The sequence below is a fragment of the Leptopilina boulardi genome, unplaced genomic scaffold, assembly GCF_019393585.1.
Source record: "Leptopilina boulardi isolate dan_hultmark-lab unplaced genomic scaffold, ZJU_Lbou_2.1 LbouV2_285, whole genome shotgun sequence".
Lineage (NCBI taxonomy): Eukaryota > Metazoa > Arthropoda > Insecta > Hymenoptera > Figitidae > Leptopilina > Leptopilina boulardi.
In genome coordinates, this window is record NW_026137846.1 from 414,916 (window position 1) to 442,313 (window position 27,398).

The 27,398-nt window shown below is 33.2% G+C and overlaps 1 protein-coding gene across 5 annotated transcripts in view; it reads left to right on the plus strand.

The window, feature by feature from the left end:
* LOC127282164 (arfGAP with SH3 domain, ANK repeat and PH domain-containing protein) overlaps positions 1 to 27,398 on the plus strand; it is a 527,240-nt gene that overhangs the window by 414,776 nt on the left and 85,066 nt on the right. For 3 of the 5 annotated variants that reach the window (XR_007843154.1, XM_051306275.1, XM_051306274.1), the window contains exon 15: positions 3,225 to 3,497. The exons of the other annotated variants lie outside the window; for them this stretch is intronic. Coding sequence is in view for 2 of the 3 variants with exons in the window: in XM_051306275.1 (XP_051162232.1) it covers positions 3,225 to 3,497 (273 nt within the window). In the remaining variant the exon portion in view is untranslated. The remainder of the gene's footprint in view (positions 1 to 3,224; positions 3,498 to 27,398) is intronic. 5 annotated transcript variants of the gene reach the window in all.

The following is a 27,398-nucleotide window of genomic DNA, read 5'->3' on the forward strand; positions in this document are numbered from 1 at the left end:
TCAGTCACACTTACATTCACGCTTACATTTGGAGAAAGAGGTAGTGGGGGCTCATAGGCAGTACCCTCACAGAATTAACATAACCTTATTTTTTATCAAATCTTATTTACCAGTCTATTGATTAAAGTTTTTATAAAAAAATGTGCTATTTTAATATAGTACTTAATATTAAGGAATATTTAATTAAAAAATATTAACAAACTTTCTAGAAAATTATAACGAAAACGCGTAAAATGATGATTTTGAAGTTTTTTATGCAATAACACAGGCCGACAAGATTTACTTTTCAAGAATCAGACAGTACTTTTCCGAAGGTTGAAGACGTGCTGAATCCGAATCTGGCTTCAGAATTGACCCTGCACGCCAGGTTTTCGAGATATTCTAACTTTAATGTGCAAAAAACCGTTCTTTAACTACATTTGAGGAAATGCAACATCAAGAGATAATTTCGTTTATTCAATTTTCTGAGTATGGCAAATTCTACGATATTCCAAAACTGAATAGAAACAGATACAACTTCGATAATTCAGAAGAATATAACTACAAACATCTAAGTGGAATGATATTGGTGTGGGTATGACACGTCACTCTGTTGATAGGACAGAGTGCGTCTTATTAGAAAGAGATATTAAATACAAATTAGGAAAGATAGCGAATCTCAACAGTGCGTAGCCGGTCGCTCTCGTCGTCACTTGTAAATATGTGAAGTCCTTTTTTAAACGTTATTTGAATATACTAGTTAACCGTTTCCTCGTCTTTTATTGTGTTTTCCTGACAAACCATTCCCATTTTATTTAATTTAATATTTGACTCGCTCTCTACTTATTACATATTATTATTTTCAAAATTCAAAATGTCGGATAATTTTTTTAAATATCGAAGAATTCGACATAATCATTATCAAAATGGGATTTAAAGAAGAAGAATAGCACTTTCAGATGCAATATTGACCTTTTGGAAAAAAATTGTCTCTTGATGTCGTATGTCCTCAAATGTAGTTAAAAGCGGGTTTTTTTGCACTTTAATGTTAGAATAACTTGTGTTTTTTATAAAGAATAAAACGCATAGTTACGTATTTCTTGCTCAGAAAACATTATTTAAATGCTTAAAATGTTTTACATTATTAATTTCTTAACAAAATTCATAAATTTTTAATTTTCCTTTACTTGCTTTAATTAAGCACGGTGAGCTTGGACTATGTTCAATTAAAAAGTTCTTGCTCATCCAATTTTTTTCAAATACTGTTTCAGTAATGCCGCGCGATAATTTAAAAACCAAAACGAAAAAAATTCATTGATAAAATTTTAAATAAACTCAATTTTTGATTTTTTTTAAGATTATTGTATACCGTTTTATAAAATTAACGCCTACAAATTTCAGTTTACCTTCAGATCTTCCTATTGCCATTGAGGAAGATGTTCCATTGTAAAAAATGATGATAATCACTTTAAAACCTTACAAAATTCCAAAATAAACGTAAAAATAGTCGTTTCTCATCTTTCAAAAATTTTTCAACTGTGATCTATTTTACACTAAAATGACGCAAGGACGAATCAAGTACTTAAAATTCTGAGCAAAATGAAAAATGTACTAACAACTTTCAAATTTTTTTCATAATTTTCAAAAATATCCATAAGGTTCCTTAAGGATATTTTTGTAACTGGTCTAGGTGAGACATAGAACTTGTTTAGGACGTCTTTATTTCATTCTTTTTAACATCTATAGGATGTCATTTTAGGGACTTTTTGGGATGTCCTAAAGATATCTTTAGAACGTCTTTTTAACAATTTCCAAGAACGTTCCTTGGGACATCAAGTAGATATTCGTGCCCATTTGGATTAGTTAATTATTTTGACAGTGTGTTCTGTTTATGTCGACACTACCCAAAAAAAGAAAGTTATTACAGAAGCAGCCCCAGGTGGAAAGATTCCTAGGAAAGTGCTCCTGGGAATTTCCGCCGGAATTCTTATTGGAAATTACCAGGGGCATTTTCCTGGGAATCTTTCTACGTGGGGGCTTAATACAAGAGGCTATTTGAATAAGTATGAATCTGTCTCCTATTGAAAATCCCTGTACAAGATCTTGTACATAGAAAATGTACACGTTCAACGAAATGTAAAATTTCGGCACCAGAATTTGGAACAAGTTCTTGTATCAGAACTTGTACAAGATCGTGAACATATTCTTGTACAGGTTCTTCGTTAAGTAAAAATTAAAAACTTTAAAGGCTGCGCTGTAAATTATTAAAATCTCAAATTTTTTTTGAAAAATTTTTTTTTCAAAGGAATTTGTACAAGAACAAGAACGGTTTCATGTGTAAGTATTTGTGCATAAACCTGCACAAGAATATGTACAAGAACATGTACATTTTCTTCTTGTATACAAATAATAAATATATTTTCTTGTACAAGTTCTAATACATGAACTTGTTCCAAATTTTAGTGCCGAAATTGTACAGTTTGTTGTACATGTTCTCACCAGAACAGGTACAAGTTCAGCTGCTAAACGTTTACATTTTCTTGTACAGGTTCCTTGTCTAGTTATTGATAGCGACTTTCAATCGCAGCACTTACATACACTGATCTGTAATTCCACCGTAGTTGGACAAATAATAAAAAAAATTGCACATAAACGTTTTCATTTTTCAGGGGGGGGGGCTGAAAATATTAATCGAGGGGGCCGTGCCCCCACGGGCCCCTACCTAGCTACGCCTATGTTTACTACAGGATTTAGTAAGTTTTTTAAAAAAATGTTGAGGTAAATGTAATACTTTTAGATATTATTAAAAAAACTAAGTAATTTGTTACATATTTGTAGATTAGTACTGAAAATAGTAAATATTATAACAAGTCCCATATTTCCGGCCTTTGCAAAGAAAAATAGTAAAATATAGTGTTTCATTCTACAAAAATTACTTCTACGGGTCTCTACGTGTATAAACATCTCTTTTAAAAATGCATTGTATTTACTGCTACTTAGTATTACCAACTTAAAATCAAAGCAGAAAAAACTTCGTTGAAATGGTATGTTTTATACGTCTTTCACGAGGTATGTTTTAAAACGATTTTTTAAAATGGTATGTTTTTCCACTAACTGATTAACCCGACGATTTACAGATCTAAACATTTTTAAAAAATCTGTAATATGATATTTATATAAATGACAACATATTATTTAAATATTCATTTATTCCAAAATTATACGAATTAAATAATTTTTTTTAGTAACGGCTTCAATACCAAAAGATGTCTTACTGAATTTACATGGTTCTTTGAAAAAGCGAGTAGCGCCACCGCCTCCACCAATAGGGTCTTCATTAACTCCTTCTCATTATGGAACTCTGCCAGTCTCTGCACCTTTATCAGGCACATCACACAATCGAACAACCAGTGAACCTATTTTGGCTGGTCATTCCATGCACACTTTTCCTCATTGTTTGAATACTTTTAACTACAAACATAAGAGATCGCCATGTGGAGATTCTTCTTCCGAACATGGTAAGATCCATTTTTTACTTAGTATTGTTTATATTAAATAATTATAATTCACTTTTTCTTATGTTTTATGTAATTTAAAAAAGTTAATGAATCAAATTTATATTTAATTCGCGGTGGTCTTGAAGGAAGAAGTAATGCAATGAAAATGGATCAAAAATCGGGTTGTTGGGGGTTTTTCTAGATCGCTTGCAGGTTCAGAATATGCAAAATTTGAAATCCTAGCTGCTCCCTTTTTCGAGAAATCTACATTTTTGTGTTTTAAATGTAAATTAACGGTTTGAATTACATTAATTTGGTTTATCAATTAAATCAAAATTTAAAGAATTTATTATTACACTCTATTTAACTCTTCGTTCAATTTTTTGTCTTCTTCTTGATACTTCATAAGTAGTAGGGTTGTCATTGATGCGTTTCCCTACTATACTTCTAAGCAAAGTCACCACTTACATTGAAATAACAATTTTTCCTAGAATCTATACTTGGTGAATCTAGTAGACTTATGCTCAATATGATAAATGTTCTCATGATAAGAACAGGAAAAAGATTGTGCTCTATGTGGTAAAAAATTAAAATTGAATACACGGAAAGAAAATCCTTTGCAATAAATGTTAAAAATGATACAAAAATTTCTTATGATTTTTTATAAAATTCTTGATAATCTAAAAAACCAGTACTTCTAATTTAATTAGTTAGTGAATTGAGTAAATATTTTAAACTTTATTAGCAAATTGTGAGAAATGTTTTTATTTTTAAAAATTAATTACTGCTCGTTATGTGAACTTTTAAGTTGCTCGGTTATAAGATCCACATTCAATTCAGTTTAATCTTAATAATGATTAAAGAAATACAATATAATAAATAAATAGAATGACTGGAAAAAATAGCCAAATACAGGAGTAATCATCGTGACTTTTCGTTAGCAAACGGTCAAATTCGTTCAGACTCGCTCAGTTGTCGTCGGTCCCTCTTCCCTAACCTTCTTTTCTGAAATTTTCGTATCGGCTATACCAAAATATGAAAATATTGAAGCAATTAACATAATCATATTATAATGATATTTCTAAAATTCTTAATAAAAATTGTCATTTGAGTTTCCTATAGTAAAATTTTAATTTTTCAAATGACTTTACTAATTTTTATTTTCTAACAATATTATATAACATTATTTTTATTTCAGGCTTTCTTAAAAGTGATAATAAAAATTAATGAAATCCGTTAGTTTCTATGACATGCTACCAACTATGGTAAAAATAAATTTCAAAATATTAAATATTATTTCAATTTTTCTTTCTGTGTAGTACGATTTTGTTGAATGGGCTTTAGAATCCAAATAATTAATGCTTAATTATAGCAAACGTTTTGGCTCAAATGTGAACCTTCCTCAGTGCTTTATTTATCTATACAAATTAAGGAAATTTCTCAAAAAACTAAAGTTATACAATAATTTAATTGTAATATGTTTTGTAAAAAATTACTTTTTGAAAAAATAAAATAGAATTTAAGTTGTGAAGTGAAATATTACAGTAGGGGAGACCGGGGCTATTTGGCGCAAGGGTTGCTTGGCGCACTTCAGTTTATTCAAAAGTGTTAAGTTACATTAATTTTTCTCTTTATTCTGCTTAAAGTACTTGATGAACTGTAAGTTTGTACAAAATTTCATTAATATTCATTAATTATTGTGGAGTATAAATTAAAATAACTGATTTTGGCACTCCAAAGTAATTTTTTAACCTCTTCATTTTTTTGTGATATCTCTTTAAAAAATTAATTTTAGAAGAGCTCAAATATTAAGTTTTGAGCTCTATATATTTGTTATTAAGAAACAAAAAATTTTTTGATTTATATTAATAGTTTTTATAAAAAATTAATAAATATTTCAAAAGTACATTCGGGGTTAGGTGGCGCGGTTATCTGAAAATTTCGTTAAATATTAATAAAATGAAGTTGATTAAATGAAATTTACACATTAATAAGCACCAATAACAATCCTATTCAAAAAATTTAACCGAATAATGGTTTTTAAATATTCACAGCGTTATTATAAAATAAAATATATTTTTTGGTAATTTTACGATTTCATTTATATCAAATTTCATTTAATTTAAATGAAATTTTCTAATTTTTAAATTTAAAATAATTTTATTGTAAAATTACAGTACAGGACTTATTTTGTTAAGTCTTATATTATTTAAACTTTAAATCATATAATTTAATTTCACTCCTGCGCCACGCAACCCCGGGCCGGGGTTGCTTGGCGCGCTTTGCACAGCTTCAAATAAAGTGGTATAAAAATATAAGTATTAAATATATTTCAACTTTTTTTTTTTAATTAAAGCTGATATGTTACAACAAGTTTTCTATACATTAACTTTTTAAAAAAAGCAAAAATGAGTGAGTTACACAACAAAGAGTAAAAAGTGCGCCAAGTAACCCCGGTCTCCCCTATGAAATAAATCGTGCACTAGGCTTAAAAATTGTAATAAACATTAAGGAAAGTACCATGTAGAAAACAACAATAGTAAAAAAAAACTAACTGAAAAATTTTAAAAATATAATTGTTTGTTATAAAATAGTCCTGCTATTTGTTCTTCAATGATAAATATAAACTATGAATTCTTATTGAAAATGAAAATTAAAAAAGGTCAATTTTTCTAAACACAATTTTTTTAATCACATGGGTTTTTTTGACACTTTTTTCCTGTTATTATCATGAGAACATTTATATTTTTACTTTTAATGAGAATTCATAGTTTATATTGATATTTAGAGAACAAATAGTAGGCTTTTTTTATCACAAAGAATTATATTTTTACTTTTGTTTAGTTAGCTTTTTACGTTCTTTTTTACTATTGTTATTTTCTAAATGTTACTTTCTTTAATGTTTATTACAATTTTTAAGCCTAGTGCACGTTTTATTACATACTGTAATATTTTACTTCACAACTTAAATTCTATTTTATTTTTTCAAAAAAAGTTTTTTACAAAACATGTTACAATTAAATTGTTGTATAACTTTAGTTTTTTGAGAAATTGTTTTAATTTGTATAGATAAATAAAGCACTGAGGAAAGTTCACATTTAAGACGAAACGTTTGCTATAATTAAGCATTAATTGTTTGGATCCTAAAGCCCATTCAACAAAATTGTAATATTTAATTTTAGTTTTTTTTACCACATGGAGCACAATCTTTTTTCCTGTTATCATGAGAACATTTATCCCGAAAGCTCATATTGAGCAAAAGTCTACTAGATTGACCAAGTATAGATTCTAGGAAAAATTGTTATTTCAATGTAAGTGGTGACTTTGCTTAGAAGTATAGTAGGGAGACGCATCAATGACAACCCTACAACTTATGAAGTATCAAGAAGAAGACAAAAAATTGAACGAAGAGTAAAATAGAGTGTAATAATAAACTCTTTAAGTTTTGATTTAATTGATAAAACCAAATGAATGTAATTCAAACCGTTAATATACATTTAAAACACAAAAATGTCGATTTCTCGAAAAAGGGAGCAGCTAGGATTTCAAATTTTGCATATTCTGAACCAACAAGCGATCTAGAAAAAGCCCCAACCACCCGATTTTAGGTCCATTTTCATTGCATTTCATTTTCCTTCAAGACCACCGTGAATTGAGTCTTATATTATTAAAAAAATTGAACATCACAAGTTCATAGCTAAATTAATCGGAATTTTTTAAAAATTTCCACAAAAAAATAGCTTACAACTCCGAAATCATACCCCAGATAACCAAGCGTACTAATCGTTTTTTTTCAGTACGATATACTGATACAAGTGCCAGTAAAAAAATTGTATAGCAGAAGCTTGAATTCCGTATAAAAACTCCTAAGCTGGTATACGGAATGTTTACTTTTCCGTATTACAGCCTTTACTGTGATACGAAATTATAAGGAGGTTGTTTGTATACGGACAACTTTTTCACGACTTTTAATATTGTTAATAACTAAGAACAATATTATCTGGTAAATCATTACCATTATTTCTCTCACATCACAGCTCACATATTTAGTGAACAAAATAACACTTTTGTCTTTGAATTGTCGAAGAATTGTCTTATTATTTAATCATAATAAATATTTTATGTTAATATTCAATCATTCATTTCATCTTAAAACAGGTATTTCATCATTAAAAGTCATGCAAAAGTTGTCCGTATACAACCTCCTTATAATTTCGTATTACAGTAAAGCCTCTTATACGGAAAAGTCAAGATTCCGTATACCAGCTCAGTAGTTCCCACATAAAACATAATATTGCTGCAATATTTCTTTTTAACATTCAAAATATTCAAATTTAACATTATATGAATATTTCAGAAATATTAAAATATCCGACTCAGGGAATATTATATTTTAACATTGCAGGAATATTGAAATGAAACTTTCTATATGTACCTGAAATTTTTTTGTATATTTCTTAGAATTATTGCAGAAATTTTTTTTAGGGTTTTGTCACGTCACCGTAAAATTGTTGAACATTGCAGCTGCATTTTTGTTACAAAAAACCTTACTTGTTTAACTTTTCTGTATAAAATCAATACTATAGTCGCGACAGTAGTCTGGTTGACTAAGTATTTAAATATTATTTAATGAATTAGAAAATCAGTCACGATCACGTAGATTTTCCATTAAATGTTTTATACCCCTTTGAGCAGCCCTACAAGTGAACAGGAAATGTGTAATAAAATCATACATCCGACCTTCTGTAATTTTCGATAATCAAAATGTATAAACCCACTTATATTAACATCGGTTTCTCTTCGAATTCAGAAAATATCAAATGTAAAGGGGAGTCACCTTAATCCATAACATTTAGTTGGCTTCTTACTCATAAAAAAGGGTCGAAAATGCAACCCTCATATGGAAATTCGTGCGCGCTCTTTGTGAAAATCTTGTATAAAAAGATCCACATTTGCCAGGAGAGTTAGTTCCGAAATTGCCACCGAACCCGCTAGTTCAGTTCATATTTTGGTATCTCAAGTTCGAATTAGAAGAATTTCAAAATCAAGGATACTCTCTCAAAGATCAATTTTATAACTCTAAATATTTATCTAAATAAACTTGTAACCTTGTCATTAAAAATCAATATTCTCTATCTTCCCTCCCTGTTGAAAATTCCTATGTGAGAACACATATGGGATCCCATCCAGGATCTCTTGTGAGTTCTTATGTGGGTTCCCGTACAGGTTCACACATAAGATCCTGTATGAAAAGGTTCCTGGGATGAACTTGCGTGAGATCAAGCGCACGATCTTATGTCTCTGTAAAAGCAATAACACAGGATCCCATGAGGTTTCCTGTGTAGGTTCCTATATGAACAACACGATAAATAGGAACACACATGGGATCTTATCCGAGATCTTGTATGAGTTCTTACATAGGTTCTCACATATAAGAAGATTAATAGCATATATATAAAAGCATTCTATAAAATCTTATTAAGCTGCTATTAATCTTCTTATATGTGAGAACCTATGTAAGAACTCATACAAGATCTCGGATAAGATCCCATGTGTGTTCCTATTTATCGTGTTGTTCATATAGGAACCTACACAGGAAACCTCATGGGATCCTGTGTTATTGCTTTTACAGAGACATAAGATCGTGCGCTTGATCTCACGCAAGTTCATCCCAGGAACCTTTTCATACAGGATCTTATGTGTGAACCTGTATGGGAACCCACATAAGAACTCACAAGAAATCCTGGATGGGATCCCATATGTGTTCTCACATAGGAATTTTCAACAGGGCTGTACCCTTAGCTCAGAGCCTTTTGCTCTGTAAATGAAACAGGAATTCACTAAATCACCGAGCGGCCATAAATAAAATATTATTTCGTTAGTTAATTCTCTATTTGACAGGTAACAGAAAAAATATAATTTTTGTTGCATAGACCGTTGTGAACAGAAAAGAGAATATAAACTAATAATATTAAAATCAAAGCACTACCAGTATAATTTTTGTTGCATCTTCCGTTGTAAACAAGAGAAAGAATTCACCCCATGTAGAGGAAAATTTAGTCAAATTAATTCGTGGAAAGTTAATAGGCGATGCAAGAAAATCAAATTTGGAAAATACATTCCTACATTCCGGATCCTACATTCTGGATGGTTCCTGAAATATGTTAAGAAATGTTCGAACATGTTTTTCTACAACCCAGCAGCCAGGCGGCAAAAAGTGATGATCGACGGCTGATTTGTAGAAAAACCTGCTCGGACCTTTTTTAACATATTTCAGGAACCAAAAAACATTTTTGAGGTTTCAAAAATGCAAATTAAAGCCGAGATCTTTAAGATTATGTTGTAAAATTGTCCAATTTTTCCATATCTTGCTGTAAAGTCAGCACCGAATTTTCACTCCTCGCACGTTAGTCGCACCGAGAATTTCCGACTGTAGTGTATTATTTTTACAAATTTATTGACAAGTTATTACATGGCTTCGATTATGAAACTACTTTATTTTTTACATAAATTTATGCTTAATGAAACTATTAAAACATGTCTTAGTAAAAAAATTAACCTTTAAAATAGACACTGCGTACAGAACGCCTCTATGTTTTTTAAAACTGCGTGCCACTTTTAAACGCGTGCATTTAAGACCATCGTAAAAAATTACTAGGCAAACGTGGAGTGATTATTGTGACACCGATTTGAATCGGCTATATAGCTCTTTATTAGATAAGGAGTAATAAATAAACAAAACTCGTATCGGGTACAAATCGCTCAATATGTATCGAAAGTCAAAAAAACACGTTTAGTAAAAACAGTTAATTTAAAAAAAAATCAACTATATATATTTTTATTTTATTGTTAAAATTAACATTGAAATAAATATAATTAATAGCTTTTGAAAAAGGTTAGAGTGATTTTAAGGATAAAAATTGAAATATTCGAATTTTTTAAATTTATTTTTTTTTTAGATTGGGTAAAATTCATGTAGGTTACTAAGTGAAAAAAAAGTTGATCGGATCGGGCTGTAACTTTTAAACAGAAAGATGAAAAAAATTTGACCTATATGTTTTTAAAAGGTTTTTTCTTGCTCTTTCGAATGGTGTAAATTTTTTTTTAATTAAAATTTTGACACTTTTTTGAACATCAAGAATATTTTTGACTTTTTTTTAAGTTCGATCTTTTTTACCCTATTAATATCGGTTTTTTTGAAATCGTGTACCCCCCCCCCTAGCGGCCACACAAATTTATCTGGACGGCTGAAATTTAATACACATATGTATTTTCGCGTGTAGATTAAAGGAAAAATATAGCGAACTTGATTGGAATTGATTAACATAGCATTGTCAAGGAAAAACTATGAATTTTTTAGAAAAATTACTATGAACCCCCCCCCCCCCTAGCAGCCACATCTTTTGACATAGAAAGCTCAAATTTGGTACACTTATGTATTTTTACGTGAAAATTAAGGAAAAATAGCGAACGCTGGACAGAATGTCTAACGTCTCTATAGACCTAGGTCAGGCGGTCTTGTCGAGCCCCTGATCAGAAGTGGAACGAAAGTTCCAGAAAGTTCCATGCTACGGTCTAGAGTTAGACAAGCTGGCCAGGTCTTGATTCTCGCGTTCAATAATTCTTAATAATAATAATAATAATCCTATTAATATTACGTATTATTATATTTAAAGATAAAATTAAAACAACAATACTATTCATTAATAATATGATTTTAATTTATTAATAATAAGGAGATACGTTTTATTGGAATCTTATAAGTCAATACAACTTTTATCTCCTTTAAATATTATTAGTATTTTCAAAAAAAAATTATTATTTTTTATTATTTAATTAATTTAACCCAAATTTTTTTACTATTTATGTTTCATCACTCAAAATTAATTAACAACACCTGTGGAAATAACACCTAATCTAATTTGAAAAATCTCGCTTGCACTGGGCACCGAACCCACGACCTAACGCTCGCAAACCTACTACTACTTAAACAGTTCATTATTAAAAACATAACAATTTTTGGTTTACATGGCAATGTAGAACATATTAAAAATACATTCTTCGTAGCTTGTATCAATCACGCAATCATAAACCAACGGCAATCAAAGATTGCTCTCGCGGTTAAATATATTTAACTGTCAGAATACAGGTTTCCTTAAGCCATACTGGCGTTACTTGACCATGTGGTTTTGTAACTCTATCAATTTTTATTTGTAAATAACATGTGATAATTTATTTTTGTACAGAAATTGACACCTATTATCGCGAATTTTGTGCCTTTTTCAAACTAAATAACAATAAAAAATAACAAACACTAAATCTGTGTCCGAATAACAATATAACGTTAAATAAACGTTGTGAACAGGAAAGAGAATATAAACTAATAATATTAAAATCGAATATAAATAAATACAAAAATACATAAAAATACATACATAATACATAAATACAAAAAAAAATAAAAAACAAGTAAAATACAAACAAGAAAAATAATTCAATAAACTAAAATGTAAATCAATGAAACTAAGAACATAATTTTGACTCGATAATTTAGAAGATTAATCGGCATGATCTTCCTAAGAAGTCATTAACTGTTCAACTTTATTATATCAATCATTCTCTTTACAATATTAACTCACACTTACTCAATTCACACACAACGTATAACAAGGGAAGCAATGTTACGCTCTCTAAACTACATAATTGATCTATTATTTCTGCTTATTTTTTTAGCCAAGGATATTTAACTGTATTAAGTTGCGAGCGATCTCGTATGTCTCTCATAAGGAAAGCAGTCGATAATACCATGTTGTCCGTAGGTAGTTCTTTTAGTAAGTCTTTGTCTATTGTCAGTCTTTTGTCGTACATATGTCGCTTTATATGATAGATCGGTATGTTTGAGTCATTCTGAATGTATCTAAGCTGGTCCAGTCTAGGGAAAGCCCCGGGAGGCAGAAACCCCTTCGCTCTCATTCCATCAATGATATCCAACCTCATCATATATGGTTCTTTTATCAACGGATTTGCGTCATTTTTTAGCGCTTGGTTTATATGATTCCTCGTCAGTTTTACAATGAAGCTGTCAATTCTAGGGATGTCAGCCTGATTATAAATTTTTTTGTTGGATAACATTGTCCTAAAGTTGGTTCCAGGGTGCTTGTGTCTACCGAGGCACGCTCTGATACATGTTCTTTCTCAAATTGTTGTGAAACAATTTTTGTAATTTATTTTCCGCATCATTTATTATATCGCTTTCCACATATTATTAAGTCGTAAGCGAAGCTGATACCTCTTGCTTCCTTACTTTTATTTATATTATACATGTTCATTAATTAGGAAGTATATATGTTAAAAAGTATTGGCGAATTAACCGCAACTTGTTGGAGGCCTTCTAACAAATCAAAAGTCAGTTCAGGTATAAAATTCCCCTGTTTAATTTTTAATTTCCTTCCCTTAATAGAGTGCCATAAAATTATAATTAGATGTGGGGGAAAACCCTTCTTAATTAATTAAAATATCAGTCCGTCAAACCAGACCGTGTCAAAGGCATATTCGAGGTCCACCAGACAGGCCGCCAGCAGATTGCCTATGAAGAATGCATTACACAGGCACACAAAAAAAAGTTGTCTGTTTCTTGAACTAGACGTATATTTCCTATAGTATTTTGGCCCGCTGAAACCGAATCTGAACTCATAATTGCTCCATCACCCTCAGTTTTTTTTAAATCGACCAAAACCACCCCTAAGCGGACAAATTCACACTTCGGAGATAAAAAATAAATCAACTTATTTTTTTAAAAAACCGAATTTTACATCTACGAAACTTTGCTCCAGTAACTCAAAAACAAAGCCAGCATTGATCCAGCACCCCCTGAATTTTTTTAATCAAAAAAACTACCCTTAATCTGAAGAATCAATCTTAGGAGGTAAAACAATAAAATAACTGATTAAAAAAGTTTATAACAAGGTATTTTTACTCCAGCAATGCGGAAACAAAGCCAGAAATGCTCCCTCACCCTCTAAAATTTTTTTAAATCGAAAAAACCATCAAAGAATCAAACTTAGGAGGTAATACAATATAATTATATTGTATTACCTCCTAAGTTTGATTCTTCAGATTAAGGGTAGTTTTTTTGATTAAAAAAATTCAGAGGATGATGGAACAATGCTGGCTTTATTTTTTTGAGTTAGAAGAGCAAAACTACATACATGTAAGGTTCTGTTTTTAAAAAAATCGGTAATTTAATATTTTTTTACTTATTAAGTTTGAATTTTTCTATTTAAGGGTGGTTTTTTCGATTTGAAAAAAATTTAGAAAGTGATGGAGCATTTCTGGCTTTGCTGGAGTAAAAATACCTGGTTATAAAATTTTTTAATCAGTTATTTTATTGTTTTACCTCCTGAATTTGATTCTTCAGATTAGGGGTAGTTTTTTCGATTTAAAAAAATTCAGAGGGTGCTGGATCAATGCTGGCTTTGTTTTTGAGTTAGTGGAGCAAAGTTTCGTAGATGTAAAATTCGGTTTTTTAAAAAAAAATGTTGATTTATTTTTTATCTCCGAAGTGTGAATTTGTCCGCTTTGGGGTGGTTTTGGTCGATTTAAAAAAAAACTGAGGGTGATGGAGCAATTCTGAGCTCAGATTCGGTTTCAGCGGGCCAACATACTATAGGAAATATATGTCTAGTTCAAGAAACAGACAACTTTTTTTTTGTGTGCCTGTGTTATTTATGTCTGTATTCAATTTAGTTATTGTGTGGATTGTAGAAATTCTATTTTTAAATCCGAATTGTTCGTTTGAAATTATTTTTTCTTTTTTACAATGATTATTAATTGACTTGTTTATAATTATTTCGAACAATTTACTTAGATTTGGTAGTAGGCTAATAGGTCTGTAACTGGTGGTCCTCGACAAGTCCTTATCTTTTTTTACTAAAGGTTTGACACACGCTATTTTCCATTTGGGGGGAAGTAAGCATTATTTAGCATGTTGTTGTATAATATTGTCAGCGATTCATTTAAATTATTAGGAAGTTTTTTAATGGCTATATTTGGTATGCCGTCTTCACCTAATGATTTTTTATTCTTTAGTTTTTTTTTATTTTTGTCAATATTTCGGGGTTACAAAAAAATGCGGGTTCTTTTTCAAAATAAGGGGAAAGTGCCGTATTATCTTTCGTAAATTTAATCAAACTGTGCTTTTCTGTATTATCGATATTGTTTTCACTTTTAAATTTATTTAATGTGTTTCGAACAATTCTATTCAAGCCTTCCTTATTTGTGGATCCTCTCTTTTTATTGTTCATTTGAGCAAATTGTGCACCTAATACATTTAATTTATTTTTATGATCTGAAATTATATAATTGTCATTTTGACAGGAGTAATCGGATTCGTTTAATTGGGCATTTTTTATCAGTTTTTTGTTGCTGTTGTGGATAATTAAATTTGGAATTTCTTTTTTTAAGCGGTCTAATTATCGGGTTGTTTTTGTGGAAGAGACCATTATTATCCTTCAAGGAGATATTTTCTATTTTTTTGTCCAAAATTGGTTGGTTGTTTTTTTAAATAAATTTTCAATTTTTTTTTTAATAGGGACATTAGGTCTTTGCATTTATTTAATATTTCTATTGAGTGGCCATTATTAATGACATTTTTTGATTTTTTAATATTGTGTATATAATAATAATCATCATCATGTTAATAATTTATTTTCTGCAATTTATTAATTTTAGGATTTATATATCTGTTTATTGAGTCAAATTCTTTGTTTGGGGGGGGGGGTATTTTCTTTAGTGCGGAGAATATGGTCTCTTACACTCTATCAATCCAATTATCTATTTGTTTGTTTGTTAAGTTCACAGTATGAAGGATATTAATTGTGTGATCCATTTTTGTCAATTTATTGTAGTATAAGTCCCATTTAGTTTTATTTATATTTATGAAATTATTATTTTTTGTTTTGTCATATAAAAAATCATCATCCTGTTGGACTTGAATCCTAAATTTCAATGCGTTTTGATCGCTATCGTAAGGGATAACTGGGAGTTTATTGTTTATTAAATCGGGTATTTCCACTCTAACATCGAAGAGGCCAAGATCGATGTATGAACTTGTGCTTGGATAAGTTGGTTCACTCGGGCCTATGAAATTGGCTTTATATTTAAAATTGTTTTTTGTGTACCACCATTTTAGGTATTTCCCTCTCATATTACTTATTTTATCCTCCCAAAGTTCATGTCTTGCGTTTACATCACCAACCAACATGTATAAGTGATTGGCTTGGTCTAGTTTTAGTTCCTCAAAAATTTTTGTTAGGTCTTTGGAAAAACAATTTCTCGAATTACTGGCTGCATAAGCACCTATTATAAATAAATTTTATTGTTGCTGAGTTTTATTTTTATTATTGTGGTTTCAATGTTTTTAATGAGGTTTATACATTTTAATTCTATCCTACTATGGTTAAACTTTTTTTTGATAAATATTGCGGTCCCCCCACTCCTTTGTTCGTCGATTATATCATTTCTTACCGTTGTGTAACCCGGGAAATATATACTATGACAATTTTTAAGTTTAGCTTCACTTATTAAAGATACATCAATATTGTTTTTCTGTAATGTTTTGTATAAATTAAATCTACGTGAATTATGAATTAATGAATTTACATTTGTTGCTAAAATTGTTAAAACTATTAATTCCCTTTGCATTATTTCCATTTATTCCATTGGTTGTAGGGCCATTTTTAGTAATTAATATTAAAATTTTTATATAAATTATCTATTTTTTTGTATTTGATTCAACTTTGTTGCTAATTTCACTCATCTGTTTACCTAATACTGAGATAATCTCACTCTTAAATAAGTCAAGTAAATTGAAAATTCTGTCCATTCCTATTATTTGTTTGTCAGTTTGATTCTCGCAATTTTCAGTGGTTTTATTTTCGATATTTGATTGTAGTGTTGTGTTTTGGTCATTGTGTCTAGGTGTTGAATCGTTTTCCCTGAAGGAACTGATATTTTCGTTAATGGGAAGGGAGGGAGCAAGGGCATTTGCATACGTTTTATTTTTTGTTATAAATTTATTTATTTTATTAAATTTGTCTAATTCTCTTTTTTGTTTATTTTCGTTATTTATTTTGTTTATTTCTAGACTTTTTTTAATTATAGGGCACCCGAAAATGAAGCGGGGTGGCCATATTTATTGAAGTTTACGCAAAATAGTTCTTTAGAGTCGAGTTTTTTGTTTAGTGTAAGTCTACAATTACCTGGGTCGTGATTTTCATTGCATTTTACACATCGATAGTTCAAATTACAATATTTAGCCATATGGCCCAGGCGTTGGCATTTGTGGCATTGTAGTGGTTTTTTATTCCTTATTTTCTCCCATCTTATTTTTTGATTTGCTACTTTCGGAATGTCTGTTAGATTTTTTAACAAGCTAAGGTTTGATATTTGAATAAGAAATGCCTCCTCCTCACTTTCTATATGGAAAAATTCTTTGAATTTAATTTTTTTGACTTTTGTTATGTTTAAATTTTTAATTTATTAATTTTGTCAAGTACCTACTTCTAATTCGGTATAGTCAGTCGCCAGTCCTCTCAACATAATGGTTTGCGTTTTTTCTTCGCTTGGAGTTCTTGTGAAGAATTTTATGTTATTATTTTTTAATATATCAATCATATTGTGATATTCGTTAATGATAGGAACAAGAAGTATCAGTCTCGAGTCAGCTAAATTTTTTATTACAAAGTTATTAGTATTATTTTTTTCATTAATTAAATTTAATAAATTTTTGGTAATTTGTTGATAAACAAAAATTGGTGGTAATTTTGTTTTAAATTGAGTTTCATTACTCTTACCTTTTAATGTCTTAGATTGGTAATTGCTACCTCTTTTATCATTATATAATTTTTTATTTTATAATTTGATGTAGAAACTGCTGCTGATCCTTTTGAAACTGCTGATGATCCTCTTCTGTCTTCTTTCGTTGTTTGTTCATCGATGATTGAGTTATTTGTAAAATTCATATTATTATTCTCCATGTGTTGTTCATCCTTAAAGGAAAAATCGCTATAACTTTGTAACGAAAGTATTTTATTTAAAATATTAATTTGAAACGAAAGTATTTTATCAGCATATTATTTCAAATTATTTCAATGCATGAATATATATATCTATACGGTTGAGCTCTCAGCTCGATAGCCAGGAGGAGAGTACCGAGCGCGCATACTTTGCCGCGCAGCACGTGGTCTCTCTCACTCGCGCCATAGCTCCCAGTAGAAACGTCAAGCGGTATATACTTGCTTGCACGTACAATTTCCTCAGTTCGCCGTCGACCGGACTCGAGGCACATCTCGAGGCTGGACGACAGCAGCTCTCTCCTTTCCTCCTATTCTCTTCCTTTTCTAAACTATCGCCGAGGGTGAGGTACGTCTCTCCCGAGGAATGAGATCATCCTCCCCAGGGCAGGCGGACCACAGGTACATCTGTGCTGCTAGCCCTGCCTACCTCATCCTCGAGGACGGTATCTCAGGTACATCTGGGGCCGACCTGGTGGATGTATTCCTACAGAAGGAGTAGTACTCAGGCATCTTGGTGCAAGAGTAACTCCCTTCGCCCTCCATCTTTTCTTACCTGCCATGCAAGGTCTGACCAGGGGTACATCCGTGGAAGGCTGACGCGATCCTGACCCGCCATTTCCTGGAGAACCGACCCTGTGAAGACGAGGTACATCTCGCTCTTCACCGAGTTGATGCACCAGGTATTATTCTTCGACTCGAGGTACATCTGGAGGGAAGAATAACCTGTTATTTTCCTCTCTCTCTCTCTCTTTAAATAAAAACTGCTTTCGAAGGTTTATATCATCGCCTCATTATTGACTTTACCTACCTGCTTATCACGATATACCACTTAAATTTGTTATAAGAGAGCAAATGAACTCAAGAGTTCCTAAAATTTAAGACCCGGACTCATCCGGCGAGCAAATCCTTTGACTTAATAAAATCAGATCATTACATGGCGCCCGAACAGGGACTTAAAATTTTTTTTTGCTCTCTCGGTTATACTAAGTTTAAAAAAAAAATAAAGAGAAAAATTGGTATTTTGTGATATCAGAGTGGGAGAAAAGTACAATTGGTTCTCGTCATCGCGAGGGCGCTGTTGTCGATACTAGAGTGGGGATGGGTGGTTAAGGAATATAAAGACCGCGTTTAAAGAAAAAGGCGTAATCGATCAGTACCACTCATCGAAAACACTAAAATTTTTTTTGTAAAGCAAGAAAGAAGAAGAAGACAGCATGTACTCTCCGGACACCGAGAACTGGGTCTATCAGACCATCCGTAGAATCGAAAGATGGTTCCCCGGCTACCCCGCGTACGAGGTCCTCTGTCGAGTTGAGGCAGCCCAAAAGAGATTAAAGATCTCTACTCACCTTTTGAAACACGTATTCCCCGACATGATCGTCGGTGAAGACCTAGTTGCCCAAAAAGAAAGTATCTTAAAATTAACAAAAGATGAGCAAAAGGACTTCCTTGAGACCTGCTTCTTTAATCGTCGCCCGATTGACCTCGACACCCTGACTAGCATAGTGTGTAGTCTAACTCAACCCTACGACCGTACTAAGAACTGTTGGCGCTGCGGTCAACGAGGACATCGCCGCGCGGATTGTAAAAACCCCCAAAAACAATTCTGTTACATCTGTGGTGTCGGCCCTATTTGGGCCCGATACTGCTGCCTAAGGGCAAGAAAATAAATTTTTTTTTTTCTTCTCTTCTCTTTTCTCAGGTAAGGCTAGATGCCCGAATACCCCCCCCCATCTCCATCTTCTGGGAGGAGAAAGGGACCGATCTACTAGTATAAAAAGAGCAACAGATCATCCCTCATCACATTTATTCACTTAAAGTCATTGAGTAAACACCTTAACAAAAATCTTACGCTTCCAATTTCTTTTAACCATTCAAAATGGGAGTAAAATGGATATACGGTTTATCGAAGAGCGACTTAATCGCGCAGATGGAAAACTACCGGATCGATACCAGTGGAACACTAGCAGAGCTTCGACAACGCTTTGTAGCATTTGTAAAAACACAACCGGAACTGCTGCATAAAACTAGGGATCCAGAAGGATACAAAGAAGATGAAGATATCTCTCGAGACACTTCCGCACTAGAAGATCCGAATTTGATCAACAACTTCGCACCTGGCTCGCAACATCAACCTACAGCACCACCACAAGAACAAATAGAACAGGTAGACATCGAACTAAATCATCAATTTAGACTACCTGGAACATCTAGAACATCATCACCACATGAGGGCTATTCCGATACCTTTGTGCTGGAAAGGATGAGAAAATGGGGCTGTCAGTTTGATGGCAAAGATGTCTACACATTTTTAGAACGAGTAGAAGAATTGCAGGCCGCATACGGATTTACGGACCAACAACTATTGAGAGGATTTCCGGAATTGTTAAAAGACGATGCCCAACTTTGGTATCACAACGAGATAAGATATATTAGAACCTATGAAGAATTAAAATCAGCTCTAAGAAAATTTTATCTCTCTCCGAGCGAATTCAGACACCTGGAATCGCAAATAGTAAGGAAACTCCAAACTAAAGCAGAATCTATAAGAGAATTTTCAACTGCCTTGAGGACCATGATGAGGAGACATGGAGGTTATGACATTGTTCGTGAGATAGATACCATCTATTGGAACATGCAACCAAAGTATAGATTGCATATAAGGAGACACGAACTAGACTCTGTAAATACCTTAATCCAGAGAGTTGAAGAAATCGCGGAGATCCTACAAACAGTCAACGCCAAGGAATCAGCTTATCAACCAGTAGCAGAGATTTCCAAACCATATGATCCAAAAAAGGATTGCTGGCGCTGTAGGAAATCAGGACATCGACGCATGAGTTGCAGGAGCAGGCCAAAGAAGTTTTGTTCATTTTGTGGAAAGGACAACATACTAACCAGAGATTGCCAGTGTGAGAAGCCGGGAAACGCAAAAAAGGTCGAACAATCGGAGTAAGTTCGACCTTATCATCTCCCGACTCCAGAATCTTCATCAACTGTAAATGTGAAGATCTAACCATCCCAGCCCTAGTGGATACAGGAGCAGCAGGCTCATTTATAGACATCCACACAGCAAATACTTTAATTGCTCAAGGGGGAGTCGCAAACTTAGAAGAAATTATTGTGGCCTTAGCAAATGACACACAATACACAGTTAAAACAAGTTTTGACATGAAGATCGCAGCAGGGAAAACTAAGGTAAAACATAAGTTCTTGGTATTACCTGGGTTATCTCAACCAATGCTCATAGGTATGGATTTGTTAAAAAAATTCAACTTTTCTCTTCTAATTAACAATCAAGATATACGATTGTTAACTAACTCATTTAAAGTTGATATCTGCGAAATTGGAACAACAGGACTAACAACATTGGACGAGGATCAAGAAAAGGAATTAAACACCTTTATTGAAAAACAGAAACTTTTATTCGCAAACATAAAAGGACAAACTCCACTCCTGAAACATGAAATTCGCCTGGAAGAATCCACTCCAATTAAGCAACGTTACCAGCCAAGAAATCCAGCAACACAGGAACTTATGCGTCAAGAAGCCCTGGAAATGTTAAAACAAAAAGTAATTAGAAAATCTCGAAGCCCTTGGAGCTCACCAGTAGTGCTAATTAAAAGGAAAAATGGAAAACTACGATTTTGCATTGACTTTCGCAAACTAAACAAAGTAACAAAAAAAGATGCTTACCCCCTCCCCCGCATCAATAGTATATTGGACCAATTAAAAGGTGCCAAATACTTATCTACGCTTGATTTAAAGAACGGGTATTGGCAAGTTGAGTTAACCGAAGATAGTGCACCCCTTACAGCCTTCACAGTACCAGGATTGGGATTATTTGAATTTGTAGTCATGCCCTTTGGACTACATTCCGCACCAGCAACATTTCAACGACTCATCGATCTAGTAATTCCCGCTGAACTAGCTCCAAACGTCTTTTCATATCTCGATGATATCGTTATCACCTCGGAAACATTTGAATCACATCTCAAACTCCTAGAAGAAGTATTTGTAAGATTAAGTAAAGCCAAACTAGTACCTAACTGGGAAAAATGTTTTTTCGCCAGAACCCAACTCACTTACCTCGGACATCTAATAGATAAAGATGGACTGCATCCAGACCCCGATAAAGTCGACGCCATTTTGAAACTACCACCCCCAACCAACCTGAAAGAGCTGAGAAAATTTTTGGGTATGGTGTCGTGGTACCGTCGATTCGTTAAAGACATTTCTGTATTAATGTCCCCCCTAATTGATTTGTTGAAAAAGAAGACAACTTGGAATTGGAATGAAGAAAAACAAGCAGCTTTCGACAAGATAAAAAAAACATTAACTGAAGCACCTGTATTAGCCTGTCCCGACTGGTCGCAGACATTTTATTTACAAACTGATGCCAGCCTGGAAGGTCTCGGAGCGGTTTTGACTCAGAAAATTGGAACTTCTGAAGTTGTTATCGCCTATGCCAGCCGAACTTTAAATTCATCTGAAAAAAACTACTCAGCAACGGAGTTAGAATGCCTAGCTGTAAAATGGGGCATTTGGAAAATGAGACACTATCTAGAAGGCTACCATTTTATAGTTGTCACTGATCATCAAGCTCTCAAATGGCTGAACAGCATCATCACTCCGTCAGGAAGACTCGCAAGATGGATTATGGAATTGGCACAATGGGACTTCGAAGTTCAATATAAGAAAGGTTCCGAAAATCGTCTCCCAGATTACTTGTCAAGATTGCCCCTAGCAGTTTCTACAATTGACAAACAACCATCTTGTCAATGGTATCAACGCCAATTTAAAACAACCTCCGAGAATCCAGAAAGAAATCCAGACTACAAAATTGAAGATGGAAAATTATTTCACCATATACTTCACTCGCTGGACTTCAAAGTCACACCCTATGAAGATCAATGGAAGTTGTGTATCCCGAAAGAAGATAGAGAGAAAATCTTACACAAAGTACACGACGAAACAACAGCTGGACATTTGGGTGTTGCTAAAACTTTAGCTAGACTTGGAGAATTTTTTTTCTGGCCTGGAATGCTTCGTGATGGAGCCGAATATGTAAGAAACTGCCAGAATTGTCAACGAAATAAAAGCACACAACAGGCTGCAGCAAATTTAATGCATGCAACCTTCGTAGAAAATCCGTGGGAAATGATTTCTATTGACTTCGTCGGACCACTGCCTAGAACAACTTCAGGAAATTCAATTCTTTGCGTAATACAAGATCGATTTACAAAGTGGATTGAATTGAAACCTTTAAGAAAAGCAACTTCAGTATTAGTTATTTCAACAATAAAAGAAATTTTCTATCGTTATGGTTGTCCTAAAACAATTGTCTCGGATAATGGTAGACAATTTATTAGCAAAGAATTCAAATCTTTCTTGGAAGATTTTGGTATAATTCATCGCCTTACGCCACCCTACTCACCACAATGTAATCCAGTAGAAAGAGTAAATAAAGTAGTAAAGACGATGATTAGACAATACCTTGACGCTAAGAAACCGGACTGGGACCGCCATCTGTTGGAACTTCAATTTGCTTACAACACGGCCAAGCACACTTCGACCGGTTTCACACCTGCCTATCTTACCGCCGGCCGAGAGTTTCTCCCACCAGGCTTTCAAGACACGCGCTTGAATTCAAACACAACCACCGCTTCAAAGACAAGGATAGAAAAACTTCAAAATGCCCTCGAATTAGTTAGAATTAACCTTGCCAAAAGTTTCAAAACTCAACAAAAACACTACAATTTACGAAAAAGAGAATGGAAACCCAATGTAGGAGATAAGGTTTTAAAAAGAAATTTTCATTTGTCAAACAAAATGAAAAAAGAAAATGCGAAATTATTAGAAAAGTTTAGTGGCCCATTTACAATAAAGAAAAAAATTTCTCCAGTAATCTATGATGTTGTAAATGAACAGGGGAAAATTTTTCGTCATGTTCATTTAAAGGACCTGAAGAACTTCATTGACGACATTTCCAACCAATAATATAATTTCCCCCCAAAATTCTAAAGTCAAAGACCTCTAAAGAAAAATAAATCTTATTTCTTAGAATTAGGTGTATAGTTCCTCAAAGTCACCCGCGATGGAAACATTGAAACGCTTAGCACAGCTCGAGCGCGAGAAAATAAAAGAAGACGCGTTAGATTTGAACAATTTGAATATTTCAATATACGAATTCGACATCGCCTATCAAAAAATGTTCGACGAAAAAAAATCGGTAATTGATATAATTAAACCACCTGAAAAAATTATCGCTCCACTACAACCCTATTCAGGTCGAATTACGGAAAAATGTAAAGTATTAGCTCCAACTCAAAAACCACCACGTTTTCAACTGGAAAGGAAAATTATTGAAATACCGCCGTCTATCCATAAAGGAAATTTTTAAAACACCATGCTCAATATCTGCAAAAAAGAAGAAGAAAAAATTAATTTAGAAAAAAACGAAAAAATTAAGAAAAAAATTCAAAATTCAAAACTACCTATTTTAAGTATTCCAAAATTAGTTGTGCCCGCTAAACCTACCCCTAAAAAGAGTGGTAAAATTACCAAACGTACCCCAACACAATTATCCTCGATGAAATTAACCGCAAAAAATAAAATTATGAAACAGATGAAAAGCCCGAAGAAAGTTAACCCGATTCACACTGCACCTAAAAAAGAAAAACCGCAAATTATTAAAAAGGAAAAAATTAATAAACCCAAAATTACTTCTGACATTTTACTTACCACCCCAATAATCGTAAAGAAGAACAAACCTTCTCCAAAACCACTATCTTCAGATTGCCCGAAGTCGTTTGAAGAATTGTTTAATAGTCTGCAAGATACCATCAACGAAGTCGACCTAAATAATAACACTGCCGAAAATTCGAAGGAAAATCCAATTCCTCTGGTAAAGGAACTTTCAAAACTACCCTTCAAAATCTCTAAACTTCCTGGAGGACCATGGATTAAAGTTCCGATTGGCCCCGCTCGTTATCGGTTGCCCGTCAACGACGGTAAATGGATTCTAAGATTGGAGAGAACCAACGGATTCATCAAAAAAGCCAGAAAAATTTTGTAAGTGGTACTGAAAATTATTTTTTTTTTTTCTCTTTTTTTTCAATATTTTTGCATATTACATTCCCCAAGACGCTCATTAGAATTCGCTTTTTTTAGTAGGGGGGATGTAACGAAAGTATTTTATTTAAAATATTAATTTGAAACGAAAGTATTTTATCAGCATATTATTTCAAATTATTTCAATGCATGAATATATATATCTATACGGTTGAGCTCTCAGCTCGATAGCCAGGAGGAGAGTACCGAGCGCGCATACTTTGCCGCGCAGCACGTGGTCTCTCTCACTCGCGCCATAGCTCCCAGTAGAAACGTCAAGCGGTATATACTTGCTTGCACGTACAATTTCCTCAGTTCGCCGTCGACCGGACTCGAGGCACATCTCGAGGCTGGACGACAGCAGCTCTCTCCTTTCCTCCTATTCTCTTCCTTTTCTAAACTATCGCCGAGGGTGAGGTACGTCTCTCCCGAGGAATGAGATCATCCTCCCCAGGGCAGGCGGACCACAGGTACATCTGTGCTGCTAGCCCTGCCTACCTCATCCTCGAGGACGGTATCTCAGGTACATCTGGGGCCGACCTGGTGGATGTATTCCTACAGAAGGAGTAGTACTCAGGCACCTTGGTGCAAGAGTAACTCCCTTCGCCCTCCATCTTTTCTTACCTGCCATGCAAGGTCTGACCAGGGGTACATCCGTGGAAGGCTGACGCGATCCTGACCCGCCATTTCCTGGAGAACCGACCCTGTGAAGACGAGGTACATCTCGCTCTTCACCGAGTTGATGCACCAGGTATTATTCTTCGACTCGAGGTACATCTGGAGGGAAGAATAACCTGTTATTTTCCTCTCTCTCTCTCTCTCTTTCCGCACTAGCTTCGCGTAGAGTATGAATGTCGTACGGAAACGGCATCTAGAAATTCGATTTAAAATAGAATCACTAGTCGTGCACGAAACCTAGTTTTCGCTCGTCTCGTAGCTAGGGGCGTTTTCTAGAATCTCCCACGCGGAAATTATTATTGAGCACTCCACCTGGGGAAAAATACAAAATGGCGAGAACTAAATATTCTCTTCTTACAGTATTGCGGCGGAACCAATGCAGCACTAGTGCAACACCACAGCGGCGTACCGTCTCGTTTCTTTTCTTCTTTCACTTCTCTATTTTCTATTCTTTCATTTTTCTAAATTCTTCTTCATCTTACTTCTTTCGAAAATTCTTTATTCTTTTCCACTTCTCTCTTTTACACTTAAGTTAGTTAGTTAGTTTTACATTTATTTTTACTATTGTTAATTTAGTTAGCTAGGATTTCTTTATTTTTGTACTTTTATATATTTTTGAGTTATCGAGCAGTTTGATTTTTAATTATCTATTTTATTGTTATTTTCTTTTATTGTTTATTATTTCTTTTACATTGTTTAAATAAAAACTGCTTTCGAAGGTTTATATCATCGCCTCATTATTGACTTTACCTACCAGCTTATCACGATATACCACTTAAATTTGTTATAAGAGAGCAAATGAACTCAAGAGTTCCTAAAATTTAAGACCCGGACTCATCCGGCGAGCAAATCCTTTGGCTTAATAAAATCAGATCATTACAACTTTGTTCTTCCTCATAGTCGCCATCCTCCAAGTTATCATCGTCTCGATGACTATTATCGTCAATATCCATTGTTTGATCTTGGCGGTAAATTTCCCTCTTTTGAGAGTCATTTGTAGCTAATATCTCAAATTTATTGTATTGGGTAAAGTCATTTGTTTTATCTGTTGTGGTGGTGTTCGTCCCGGTTGAGTGTGGTATTGTGTTGTTCATGTCTATATCATTTTTTTTCTTGCGGTTTTATCGGGATAGGTTTACTATCATAACTTTTGTCATATATTTTAATTAAAATATTGCCAATTTCCTTTAAAATTTCTTGAGTATTAGGAACTTCCTGAGATCCTCCGTCGGTATAAGCAGTATTTTCATTTGTCTCCGTCTTAGTATTATTTCTTGGTGTTAGATTGGGTTTTGTATTTTTTTTCTCCTATACTTGGCTGTTTAACTCTTTCAAATTTATATTTATGTCCAATTCTTTTAGTTCCCTGTGGTTTATTATGTGTTGTTTTAGTAGTGGTTTCCTTTTGCTTATGTGGTCATCCTTCTTTGAATTAGGCGGGGGGAGGGTTAATTTTACCCTTCCTCTTACTGAGTTGGATGTTGATTTGACTCGTATTCGATAACGCTTGCGGCGCCATCTTTTTCAATTTTATTTATCCTCTGTATTGGCGCCTTTATATTAAAAAGCGGGGAGGTTTTTCTTTTCCTTGCTGTTGTATGTTGCTAGAAGATGACTCATCCTTTCTCCTCTTCACTCGTTTGAATGATCTGATTCACTGATTTGAATGATTTTTTCAGTTTGAAAAAAATGATGAGATAAATGTTTCACTAACACAGCACTTCACAGAGAAATGGTTTCACAGTATTTTTTTATTATAATAGAAGAATAACTGTTGAATAAATTGAGCGTGTGCTCACTTTTGATGCTTTGGATGGGCACTATATTTTCACTATCACTTAACCCTTTAAGGACGGGAAGGACACTTTTTTAAAGCAATTTTCAATGACATATTTCTCTGCGACTAAGAGTTTTAAAAATTTGAGAGAAAGTGTGTCTTATGTATTCGATATCGCTCTCTCAGAATCCATATTCAAAATTTAAAAAAAATCAAAATTCAAAAAGTTCCGGCCATGTTTTTGAAAAAAAAACACGGTTTTTTGAAAAATTTTTATTG